At 36.5% G+C, this 13,234-nt stretch overlaps 1 protein-coding gene across 5 annotated transcripts in view; it reads right to left on the bottom strand.

Annotated features, from left to right (window-relative positions):
* The window catches only part of MTF2 (metal response element binding transcription factor 2), a 76,064-nt gene that overhangs the window by 24,473 nt on the left and 38,357 nt on the right, over positions 1-13,234 (bottom strand). For 2 of the 5 annotated variants that reach the window (XM_058538535.1, XM_058538538.1), the window contains exons 2-4: positions 6,834-6,937; positions 2,659-2,857; positions 2,393-2,474 (exon numbers count right to left, since the gene is read on the bottom strand). In XM_058538535.1, the coding sequence (XP_058394518.1) occupies positions 2,393-2,474; positions 2,659-2,857; positions 6,834-6,841 (289 nt within the window). In that variant the 5' untranslated portion in view covers positions 6,842-6,937. Of the gene's footprint in view, positions 1-1,813; positions 1,882-2,392; positions 2,475-2,658; positions 2,858-6,833; positions 6,938-13,234 lie in introns of those variants that run through there. The other 3 variants (XM_058538537.1, XM_058538536.1, XM_058538539.1) reach the window with 3 other exon arrangements.

The raw sequence follows: 13,234 nt of genomic DNA, 5'->3' as shown, positions 1-13,234 counted from the left end.
GACTCCCATGCTAACCATGAGACTGGTGTCCGGAGAGGCAGTTCCTCAGAAAAGGGGGTGCTGATGCAACAAACAATATGTGTTCACCTCAGAAAACAACCCTGAGAAAGCAGGAAATTGCTTTTACTTGTGAAATCCAAGTATTATCTTTTTTACCACCAAGTTTACATGAACTTTCTGTGTAGCTTAGAGGCCTTCTATAGTTCCCTTATGCTAAATCCAACTGACTATAAAGTCCAAGCCATTGCATCTTAGATATACCAAACTTTTTGTGTTGTTAAAATAAAGCTATAGTAAATATTTTTTCATCTAGCTTTTTTACTTTTGCAATATTTCTTCAGAATAAACTGCTAGAAGTCAGTCTGCTGTATAGACTAAAGAGTATAAAACATTTTTATGCATTTAATGCAACTGTTAAAGTAATATCCAAAATAGAAATTTACACTGCCACCAGCAGTGTATCATTTTCACAGAAACCATAATAGTATTAGGTATCAAAATTAAAAATCCTTTTAAATTTATTTAATGGTTTTGACATGATATCTTCCTGTTGTAATGTATATTTGACTACTAACACGACTATACATTTTTCCTTTTTTATGTAAACTTTTTAAAAGAATCTTCTTAGATGAGTGAAATTAATTTATCAAGTTATTTTGATATATATTTATTATCAGCAGGTTTCTTACAGGAAGAAAACTACTAAAGCTATTCTACACTCTGAAATCTGTCATAATACAGATTTCAGGTTCACTTGCTCATTCTATAGCAACTCCAAGTTACATATATGCTAATTTCTGGGTGTTACAAAGAGTTAAACAGCCAAGGAGCAATCCTCTTTAATTCTAAGGATAGTAAAAGGAGGTGGTGAGGAAAGAACAAAGACCACTAAACTGATATAGTGGGTAGGGCACATGTTGGACAGGACCCCTCACTTTCACAACTTTCTATCTCTATGTACTACTGGTTTTCTTCTTCCTTCCTGAACAGAAAGAAGGAAGGGAGGAACGGAGTAGGGGAACAAGGAGACAGAAAGACAGACCAAGGTTTCACAGGAACCTTGAAAAAGCAGAAAAGTCCAAAGGGACACATAGCTTATAGAAGGGGAGCAGCAGTTGTATAACATGTTTCAATCCCACCATAGAGAGACTCATGTTTACAAACTAAGAAAGAAAGGATAATTCTGTATGCAGGGTAAGATCTGCTCAATATCACTACTGTTGGAGATCTCCTACCCCTTTTCTCATTGACTCCTCAATTTCAGATTCAAAACATAATTTTAACCCTTAAATTGATCAGTCCCAAGAACTGTAAAAAGTTTCTCAAGAAAGACATTTTACTAGAGTAACAGTTATTGAGTTCCTCACCTAAGCCCTGAGTACCAACTATACAGATGGTAATTAGAACAGTCCAATTCCTGTACCAAAATTTTTTTATTCTTTAAGAAAAATTAAGAGTGAAATCAAGAAACAGAACACAGCAGTGGCCAACCATAACGTTGCACTTGGGATTCCAATACAAAACCCAATCGCTAAATACTTTAGAAGGTATCCACCCTTTACGGAAAGAGAATTTATACATGAGGAGACATAAAACACAGATCTTAGTGCAGGCCTATTAACCCAGTAAAAAGATAACCAAAAGTGGAGCTTTAGTGTGCAGCTACAATACTCAGATTTTTAATATTCATACTTTTTATAAATAAAGCACTTTCCATGAAAGAGATACCTGGAAAAAAACCTTTATTCAGCAGATTCAAAGGGCATATAGCAATTACAGTCTGTAAACATTGAAAGCATTACAAGAAACGTACCTATAACCAAACCAAGGCATGCCTGTATTCATTTTTACTTGCACCCAAATATAGCCTCATTTTCCCATCTAAACATAAAAAACCATAATTAAACAGTAATTTCAAACCATTCTTAGTAATGAATATTTCTAGTACTCTAAACCTGTTTAATATGTCCCAAATCCCCAAAATATCTGGCAAGTATTATGTTCACAATAAATATTACCTCTCTACATTATTTGTACCAATATAAGCACGTAACAGTTAAGTTGAAGCCCAAAGTATTACTCATATTAGTGGCTAAAAATTTTTTTTCAAAGTTCTTAGAAAGGTCCTACCACCGGTTTATAAGTATGTACCAGTGATGCATCTGTCCTCTAGTCTACCTGTACTGTAACAGAGTAATTCTTGTTCTTCTATGGTCTATAATATAAATTAAGACTCCTTGAAGACTATGAATACATTAATTTTTTAGCCCCTCCTCAGAAGTGTCTGAGTTATATTAACACACTGTACTCAACAGACAACACTAAAACATGACAAGCTGAAGAAAATCAAATTTTAGTATAAATCATGTTCAAGAGAAACAGTAGCACCTGCCTGTTTGAATGTCCTTCCAGAGAACCCAGGATTTAGAACTGTCTTCAAATATGATGAAGCAGCTCTGTTTCAATATGTTTATCTGAAATACAGAGAAATACTTATGGTGATTTCTTTTAAAATTAAAAACACAAAGTTAAATTTAAATTCAAGATTTTTAAAAGTTTACAACAAAAACAGCAAAAGATTCATGCCCACGCAGGGATGCCAAAGAAAAAAAAAACAAAACACAACAGTAAAAGATATCTTATATTAAGGTAACTTACCTTTTTGATAGTTCCAAGATAAAACAAGCCATCTGACCATCTAGCTAGGACATCCTGACCCTCTTCAAATTTACATGCTGGCTTTTTGACTTTATGTCCATCCTGTAAAGACAGCTTGGTCAAGGATGTTGGGGTCTTTTGGTTTCGACGTAAAGGAGACCGCTTGTGGACCAGTGAATTACCTGCCCCTGTAGAGTCTCTGTTTAGGAAATAAAAGACCATATATAAGATTAATTATATATTACTATACTTACTTGTAGAGCTTATTTTATACCAATGACCTATTTCATACATTAATCAAAAATTTTGACTTATTAAAAACTTTAAATTGAGGGAAAATATAACAAGTACCTCAAATCACTAATACTCTCCAGAAACAAAGAAGTTTAAAACAAAACAACAGAAGTTCTCAATATTCATTCACTGCCTACCCTAAGTGAGGTCAGGAGTCAGCAACCACTCCAAGATAACATATTCAGGGCAGCTATCATCAAAATAACAGCTCTAAGTTGAAGTGGGTAGGCTGTGGTCATGAGCAAAGAAAGTCTTGAATCTCATGACTGGATTTAGATAAACTAAAAGAAGTTACGTGGCACAATTTCATAAGCACCTGATACAGAATAAAAGTGATTATGCCACATATAACACACTAACCAGTGACTCTGGGGTAGCTGAGTATATTCATGGGGAGTGTCATGACCTCCCTCCAGGGAATCACTACTGAATTGAGTCTTGTTTATTGATAGGAAGGCGTCACAGTCCATCAAATACGCAGACTGGGAGTTTAAAAAAAAATTGAGAACCACCAATTTCACAAAATCATACTCAAATGAGAAGTACATTGTAAGGTCACTTACTTTTTTTTAAGCAAAAGACCCCAAAATTACATACTCCAAAATTACATTATAACTTATATATCAGTTATTCCATAAACAGCACAGCATACTACCATCAACTTTCATAAAGGTAACAAAGCAGTGTTTGGTTTCACTTTCCCAATTTAGATATTTTTCACAAATTCAACATACAACAACATGTAAAACTAGACAGACAATAATTCAAAAATAAACAGCTTAAAATCTAAGTAACAATAAAACAAGTTAAGGAAGAAAAAAAATGTTTCAATACCTAGGAATTGGGAATACCTAATTTCAATACCTAAGAATACATGCATTCTGGGAAATTCTGTCATAAGCTACAACATGAATGAACCTTGAAGACATTATGCTAAGCAAAATAAGCCAGACAAAAAGGACAAATACTGTAGAATTCCACTTGTATGATGTAATGACAGTAGTCAAATTCATAGAGATGGAAAGCAGAATGGGGGTCATCAGAGGATAGGAGGCAGAAGGCATGAGGAGTTAGTGTTTAAAGGAAATAATGTTTCAACTTGAAAGATATACTGCATTTTAAAGATATACAAAGGAATAATGACTAATATCTTCCCAAATTTGCTGAAAAACATTAATCTACACTTCGAAGAAAGTCAACAAACTCCAAGTAGGATAAATGCAAAGAGATCTATACCCAGACACACCATAGTAAAAATTCTGAAAGACAAAGACACACCACCAATCCTCCACCCAAACACTCCACCAAACACAGGGGATGTGTCTGTCTTACTCTTATTCACAGTTGCATCCTCAGCGCTCTGCATAGGGCATGGTACATAAAAGGCAGAAAAGTTATATGGAATTTATAAAGTTCAAGTTCAGGGCTGGCTCTGTGGCATGGTGGTTAAGTTCAGCACTCTCCACTTCAGCGGCCCGGGTTTGCTGGTTTGGATCCCAGGCGCAGACCTACAACACTTGTCAGCCATGCTGTGGCGGTGACCCAGATACAAAATAAGGGAAGACTGGCACAGATGTTAGCTCAGGACTAATCTTCCCCGCCCCCAAAGCCCCAGTAGATAGTTGTATGTCATTGCTGCACATCGTTCTAGTTGCTATATGTGGGACGCGGCCGCAGCGTGGCCGGAGAAGCAGTGCGACGGTGCGCGCCTGGGATCCAAACCCGGGCCGCCAACAGCGGAGCGCGCACACTTAACCGCTAAGCCACAGGGCCCGCCCAGGGCTAATCTTCCACAAGCAAAAAAGAGGAAGATTGGCAACAGATGTTAGCTCAGGGCATATCTTCCTCAGCAAAAAAAAAAGTTCAAGTTCAATTCAGGAAAAATCTCTATTTAAAGAGTTAAAAATTCTTTAAATGACTATATACACAAATAATCTCAGTTCTGCTCTGAGTAAACAATAGACTAATTCACATCCAAATCAAATACACACTAATCTTTTACCCACATAAACATGAAGAATATAAATCATATATAAAACTGCATTAATAAACAGATATTTTTAAAAGTATTATCCTATTTTAAAATTTCTCTGCCCAAAGAAATTTCACAGAAAACAAAGCAAGAAAGAAAAGGGTAAATGACCTATAATAATACCAGAACTCACACATAACTAGGATAAACATTGTACATTCCCCTCCCCTAAGGTTTTTTCCCTCATTGTCACTGATTACTTCCCTCTTCTTTGGAATGTGACCTTTATTAGAAGCCAAATTAATTTTTCTAATTTTAGAATTTATTATTTCCTTTCTGATTATAAAGGTAAACATGCATGGTAAAATAAATAATATAGAAATACATAGTCAAAAGTAAAAATTCCCCATGCTACCTCCTCCCACAAAAGAAAACTATTAATCTCCTGATTTTTCTTATGTTTATACTACATATATAGATATAATTCACATAAATGTTTCAACAAAAAGTAGAATATTTTAAAATATACTCTTCTATAACTTTTCTCACATAAGAATGTATCTTGGACAATACAATATCCATCTGTATAAGTGTAAAATAATCTTTTCATCAACTGCTAAGCTACTTTCCAACTATTACTCAACTGAGGAACATTTAGGATATTTCCAATGTTTTACTATTACAAGCAATAATATAAAGCTCATCTTTTTTATATTTTCTTCTTTTTTTTTTTCAGTGAGAAAGATTAGCCCTGAGCTATCATCTGTTGCCAATCTTCCTCTTTTTGCTGAGGAAGACTGGCTCTGAGCTAACATCTGTTGCCAATCCTCCTCTTTTTGCTGAGGAAGATTGGCCCTAGGCTAACATCCGTGCCCATCTTCCTCTACTTTATATGTGGGACGGCCTGCCACAGCATGGCTTGATAAGTGGTGCGTAGGTCCACACTCGGGATCCAAATCCACGAACCCCAGGCCGCCGAAGTAGAGCGTGCAAACTTAACTACTATGCCACCGGGCTGGCCCCTACATTTCATTTTTTAAGTGTTCCAACTACCATATAGGATAAATTCAATAAAAAAATAATTACTGTATCAAAGAATATGCACGTTTCCTTTTTATAGGAAATTACAAACATATACAAAAGTAGACAAAACAAGTATAATGAACTATCAGGTACTCACCACCCAGTTTCAATTATCATCTCCTGGCCAATTTGTTTCTTAAACATGCCATTTCCCCCCGACCCATATTATGTATGTATTTTAATGTGATAGATATTGTCAAATGAATCTCCAAAAAAGGTACCAATTAACATTCTCACTGACACTATCAGAGCAGTACTTGATGGCCCACACCTTCACCAACAGGGAGTATTATCCTTTTGCTATTTGACAACAGACACACAATTTATATCTACATTTCTATTATTATTAGAGAAGCATTTTTTTCACAGGTTTTTTAACAATTTATATCGCTTCTGGAAACTGCAGTTGATGTCCTTTACCCGTTTTTTAAATTGAAACGTTAATCCTTTTCATAATGATTTTCAAGAGCATATTATATATGATAAATGACACTTTGTTATACATGTTGGAAATATTTTTCCCAGTTCATACACTGTAAAAAAGCCATGATAAATAGACTTTTTGATAGGGGAGAATCAGTACTTCTAGGGGCTTATGTGACTCTGATCAGTAGCTACAAGGCTGGATCTCTCATCTTGAATCCAGGCTAGGCTGCCTCTCCTGTTAAAGTAGTCAGACCAGAGAAAATCTGAACAGAAAACCAAAACAAATAAAGAAGTTGGCCCATGTGCCTTAGACTTAAGCTCTGTATTCCCTATCTCTGCTGGTGGGTTATGTAAGGTACTCCCTGCTCTTCCCGACACCCATTAAACCTCCAGTCCATACCTTTTCATTATACAGGATGTTAATAATGTCTAGAATATGCTTGCTTCTCCCAAATGGAATTGACGCAAGTTAAATTTCATTGTATTTGGCAGATAATCTTGAGCCTATAAATTCAATGCAATTCCAATTAATCTCAGCAAGATTTTTTGAGGCCAAACATTTTATAAAATTAATAAGAAAAACTAGAAGTCCATAGAACAGCTAAGTCAACTTTTAAAAGGAAGAACTAAGTGGGGAAGACTTGCCCTATCAGATACTGTGACATATTCCAGAGAAAAACTGTTCTGTACTGGTAAGGAACCAATGCGACAGAATACATATCTCTAAAACAGATTCATTTATGGGAAGTTGATAAATGATAAAAGTGACATCACAAATCAGTTCAGAAAGGATGTATTGTTATTTAGTAAATAGTATTGTGGAAACTGGCTCACTTAAATGGAAAAAAAGTTGTATCTCTAATTCACAATACACAAAATGGTGAACTCTATATGAATTAAAGGCATAAAACTAAAATGTAAAACATGAAATCTAACTAGAAAACGTAGAATATTGTTGTATCTTGGAAGTGGAACATACATTCAACAACATGGAAGGATCTTGCAAATGTACTGATGAAAACAGAAGCAGAACAAAATTTACAGCACAATTATCATTTACGCAAACCAAAAATACCATCTGTTTTATAAGGACACATATATATGCAAGGACACGTATTAAATCTATTCAAGTGGCTATGTTAAGACGATTGTAAATGAGAGCAGGGATCTGACTGAGGACTGAGGAAACTGGACATATGCTGACCACAGACTTGGGAAGATGTAGTATACTTTTTCCACTATTACAACACATCAGACTGCTCATAATATACAATACAGGGGAAAGAGTAGCAGGAGTTAAGTCATAGTTCAAGAATAGTCACCATCACTATCACTATTTGCTACCTGCTTTTACTATCTGGCAACACACACAGAGACTATTCCTATCTATAGTAATATTATTATTAGAGAAGCATTTTTTCCATCATTACTACTGATATTCATCTTGAAAGAGACCGCCTGGACAAAGAAGTTTCCTCCCTTGAAACCAAGTGGAGACCAAGGGTTCAAGCCACTTCTTCCTTCTTGGTTTACTACTCTCATAGTAAATAAGACCCTGACTCAGGAACTTGGGAATTGGATGCATAATTCAAACAGTGTAGCTTTTTTTCTTCCTCACTCATTCCCCAATTTATTCCCCCAGTTACCAAAGAAACTATCTGAGTATTACTTGTAAGACCATTTATTTCTTCTGTCTGAGATAAACTCTGCAGACTACTACGAGGCTGACGTTAAAAAACATGAGTTAAGAACTTGACATACGGGCTGGCCCCGTGGCTTAGCGGTTAAATGCGCGCGCTCCGCTGCTGGCGGCCCGGGTTCAGATCCTAGGCGTGCACCAAAGCACCGCTTCTCCGGCCATGCTGAGGCCGCGTCCCACATACAGCAACTAGAAGGATGTGCAGCTATGACATACAACTATCTACTGGGGCTTTGGGGGAAAATAAATAAATAAATAAAATTATTAAAAAAAAAAAAAAAGAACTTGACAGTAAAATATAATTTCTCAATAAATGGTGGAAGAAATATCAACAAATCCAACTCATTTTCAGGTTAATTATTTTTCTTTCAATAAATATTTAATGAGTACCTGTTCTAGGCCTGGAGACAGTCAAGGTCCCTATCTTCAGGGCTCAAGATTTTGGTAAGAACGACTCAGCCAGATCTTCCTTCTTAAGGCTCCTTTCCTGATTCAAGTTCCACCCACCAAGTTCAGGTTAGATGCTGGGGTGTGCTCTAGTTCTTCCATCAGCATACTTCTCACACTGTGCTCCATTTGCCTACCAACCTGTCTTTATCTACTCCCTGCTCCCTAAACTGTTTGTACTGAGATGGTAAAAGACTGTCCCATTTTGTTTACCATTACTTCTCCAGTACCTAGCACAGTGCCTAGAATATAGTAGGAACACAATAAACAATCAGTAAATTACCAGCAGTAACTCAACTCAACTCCCCAGGAGGAATTTTCATCCCTCTACCGTGCTGCTGAGGGTTTCCCTCCTCTTCTCTGATAACCCCAATCAGCCATGATAGATCCACCATAGCCACATACCTAGTTCTCTTGCCGCTATTCTTCAGCCCACAAAGTACTACTTGGCAGCAAAGGGAGGAAAGGAAGGAAAAAATCTAGTTCCACTTCGCACTGCCACATCCCACTAGAGCACTCGTCTTCCTCTGACTCACTTCAATCCACAAAGTCAGAAGACTATGCAATAGCAGGAAAAGATCAGCACTGCTAAGAGAGAAAGGGAAGAAAAAACCTATTCTGCTGTTATGCTAACCCAAAGCATCACAGGTCTTGACCAATCTCATCTCTTAAAAAGCGAAAGCTGCCATCTTTTCCAGGCTCTTTCCCACAATTTCTTCTCTCCCCTGGAAAAAATAACACATGTGTGGGTGAATCCCACGTGAAGTGTATAATGTAACCTAACAATGATGCCACTTTTAGTGGGAACTTTCACAAAGATACGGTCAAATTCATGAGGCCAAGAAGGGCCAAAATATGGATCCCAGATACAAGGGAAGCAGAAGGCAATCTACTGAAGCTTGGCCCTGAATTAAAGCTATGGGGAAGGAATTCTCTTTTATCTCTTGAGGCAGGTAGAGTAAAATGAAGCCTGGGACCTTCTTTCTGGTTGAGGTTTCCTTGAAAGCAGAACATCAAAGGAAACCAAGGTAGGACCTAGAGAATAGAAAGCATAAAGCAGGCAGCTTAATGGTTGGCTCTACTCTAGTCCTTAGTTTTAGAAATAATAAAAAATAATAATGCATGCATTTATTTTTAAATCAAGTACTATAGAAAGGATTAAAATGAAATGCAATAGTCCCCCACTCATCACTTCCAACATCCCAGACCTGCTCTCTCGAGGCTGGTGCTTTTTTAACGCTTTCAGCTATTTCTTGTGGAAGGTATCTCCAGTTTTCTAAATAATGTGTTTATATTTCTTTTTTAATTGATCAATTTCATATTGGACTCATTATAAAAAAATGATCACCAACTCCCATCCTCTACAAATCTTACTGGATTCATTTTCATTAAATCAATAAAATGTTTTACTTACTTAAAACCGTAAATATTAATACTGCAAAACTAAATGGCATATTCTTATTAAATATTCTTTCTTATTTACTTTTTATTCATCCTGGAATTGCTTATTAATGTGTCCCTTTACTGCCTCCTTGTTTCAAACTGTCAAGGATAATTTCAAATCTCTCTTTTTTCCACAGGTAACTCTTGCTTCTAGAGCTCTCCATGTTACTGCACCAATCTGGATTGATTACCTTCTAGGCCTTGTCATCTTTATAGTTTCCCTTATCATTCTGTTTTCTTTTGCTGGAGCAGTGGCTTGCAATAAAAGGATGTATGCATGTAAATTTTCTGAGCCTTTATATATCTAAAACTATCTCAATCCTACCCTCATGACTAACAATTTCCTAGATATAGAATTTTATGAAAATAAAATATATACACACACACACAATGAAATATTATTCAGCCATAAAAAAAAATGAAATCTCACCACCGCAACATGGATGGATCTTGAAGGCATTATGCTAAGTGAAATGTCAGACAGAGAAAGACAAAAACTGTGTAACCTCACTTATATGTGGAATCTAAAACAAGAAGAAAAAAACCTGAGCTCATAGATACAGAAAACAGATTGGTGATTGCCAGAGGTGGGGGGGAAGTAGAGGGGTGGGTGAAATGGGTGAAGGGGGTCAAAACGTATAAACTTTAGGGCCGGCCCGGTGGCGCAAGCGGTTAAGTGGGCGCGCTCCGCTGCGGCGGCCCGGGGTTCGCCAGTTCGGATCCTGGGTGCACACCGATGCACTGCTTGTCAAGCCATGCTGCGGCAGCATCGCATATAAAGTGGAGGAAGATGGGCACGGATGTTAGCCCAGGGCCAGTCTTCCTCAGCAAAAAAAAAAAGAGGAGGATTGGCAGATGTTAGCACAGGGCTGATCTCCTCGCCAAAAAAAAAAAAAAAAAAAGTATAAACTTCAAATTATAAAATAAATAAATCATGGGGATGTAATATACAGCATGGTGACTATAGTTAACACTGTACAGCATATTTAAAAGTTGCTAAGAGGGCCAGCCCCGTGGCTTAGCGGTTAAGTCCACGCGTTCTGCTGCTGGCATCCCAGGTTCGGATCCCAGGCGCGCACTGACACATCACTTGTCTGGCCATGCTGAGGCCGCGTCCCACATACAGCAACTAGAATAATGTGCAGCTATGACATACGACTATCTACTGGGGCTTTGGGGGGAAAAAATAAAATAAATAAAATTAAAAAAAAAAAAGTAGCTAAGAGAGTAAATCTTACAAGTTCTCATCACAAGAAAAAGAAATGTTGTAACTACGTATGGTGACACATACTGACTTATTGTGATGATCACTTTGCAATATATACAAATATCGAATCATTATGTTATACATCTGAAACTAATATAATGTTATATGTCAATTATACCTCAATTGAAAAAAAGGAAAAAAAAAAAAGCAGAGTGTGGATACAGGGTCACACCAGGGACTGAAATGAGGAAAGTCCTAGTTGTCATTTTTATTTCACCAGTTAGAGTAAGTTTTCAACTAGTAAAAAGTGGAGCAAAGATCCTGGGCAAAAAAAAAAAAAGAAAAGCAAAAAGACTGAAAATTAATAAATTAAGTATCCATCTCATGTTGAAGGGGGGAAAAAAGGAAAATAAACCCAAGAAAAATTTAAAAAGAGGAATTAAAGAAAGAATAAAAAAGATAGAATAGAGAGAACCAATGGCATCAAAAATTAGTCCTTTGAAAAGACTAATAAAACTGACAAACATCTGGAGAAGATTAATCAGGAAATGTAGGAAGTAGCTGGATAAAAAGATGCACAGCTGAGAAAGAAAATCAGGTTTGGAAGTAAAGATCTGGAAGTCATGAAAATACTGATGGTATTTGGAGCCCTGGATAGAAATGAGAAGAGAAATGTAATGAGGAGGACTTTACCATTTTAAGATAGCAGACTAAAGATTTCTCTGTTCCTTCTCACCCTAAAGCAACGAGAAAAGAAAAAATTAAAGCACACTCCATCTTCAATCATACTAGAGTACATGTGAAACTCCAAACCACAATATATGAAAATGGAAAACAGTTGAAATAATAATAAACACTGGTAAAATGAGGAAGAAGACTAAACTTAAGTGTCCAGCAGAAAGAACAATGAGAAAAAACCCATTTGTCCCACAGAATGCCAAAAGACTGAAGAACTGATGGCACCAGATTCAAAAGGCAGAGATTAGGTAAGGCACGAAGAATAGAGTAATATGTAGAAGACTGTATAAAAGGACAGTTAGATTCCCAAGTCACATCTTCTACCTTGCATATTCCATCAGAAGATAAAAAGTTTATTCTTTCAACAAACTGAATCAAGGGAAACACAAGGCACAGAGAGGGGAATAGGTGAAGTGCCTACTGAAAATAGGGGTAAGTTTTCTTTATAAATATATTCAAGCCAATAAATGAAAAATAAATGAATTTTTAAAATCATCATTTTGCAACACCTAATGAATAAATGGATCTATGCATTGAGCATCAGTGGCTTCTAATAGCACAGGAGAAACAACCAGATATTACAAGCTTCTTGAAGGGAGAACCCACCAGACCCATGAAGCAGTCTTGCCAAAAAAAAAAAAAAAAAAAAAAAAAGCAAACTTAAATCCAATATGCCTCTAGATGTAGCCACCAACTTATAGAAAATGCAGAGAAATAATGTTCAACTGCACAATGGGGATGTAATCAGCAAAACCCAGGATGCGAAATCTACATGTCAAATGGTCTGGTTTCTTCTGCAAATAAACCACACACACACAATAAGAGGCAATATGCAAGCTGGAACCTGTAAGTGAAAAAGATTTAAAACATATATTTAAAAACTGGCAAAATTAAACTATAATCTTTAAGATGCAAACTTGCATAATAAGACTATAGACAAAAAAAAGTAATCACCATAAAAGTCAGAATGGCAGTCCCCCTTTGGGGGACAGAAGGATTGAAATTTGGGTTTCTGGGTTGGCTGGCAATGTTCTATTTTTTGAGCCTGGGTTGGTTACAAAGGCTTTCACCTTACAATTTATTAACCTATAAATTTATCTTATGCAGTCTACATCTGTGCAAAATTTGGGTTTCTGGGTTGGCTGGCAATGTTCTATTTTTTGAGCCTGGGTTGGTTACAAAGGCCTTCATCTTATAATTTATTAACCTATAAATTTATCTTATGCAGTCTACATCTGTGCTTTGTCTTACATTTAAAATGGTATTT

This window comes from Diceros bicornis, chromosome 4 (assembly GCF_020826845.1).
Source record: "Diceros bicornis minor isolate mBicDic1 chromosome 4, mDicBic1.mat.cur, whole genome shotgun sequence".
Lineage (NCBI taxonomy): Eukaryota > Metazoa > Chordata > Mammalia > Perissodactyla > Rhinocerotidae > Diceros > Diceros bicornis.
The sequence above is the reverse complement of the archived record's forward strand: the minus strand, read 5'-3'. Positions and strand labels throughout refer to the sequence as shown.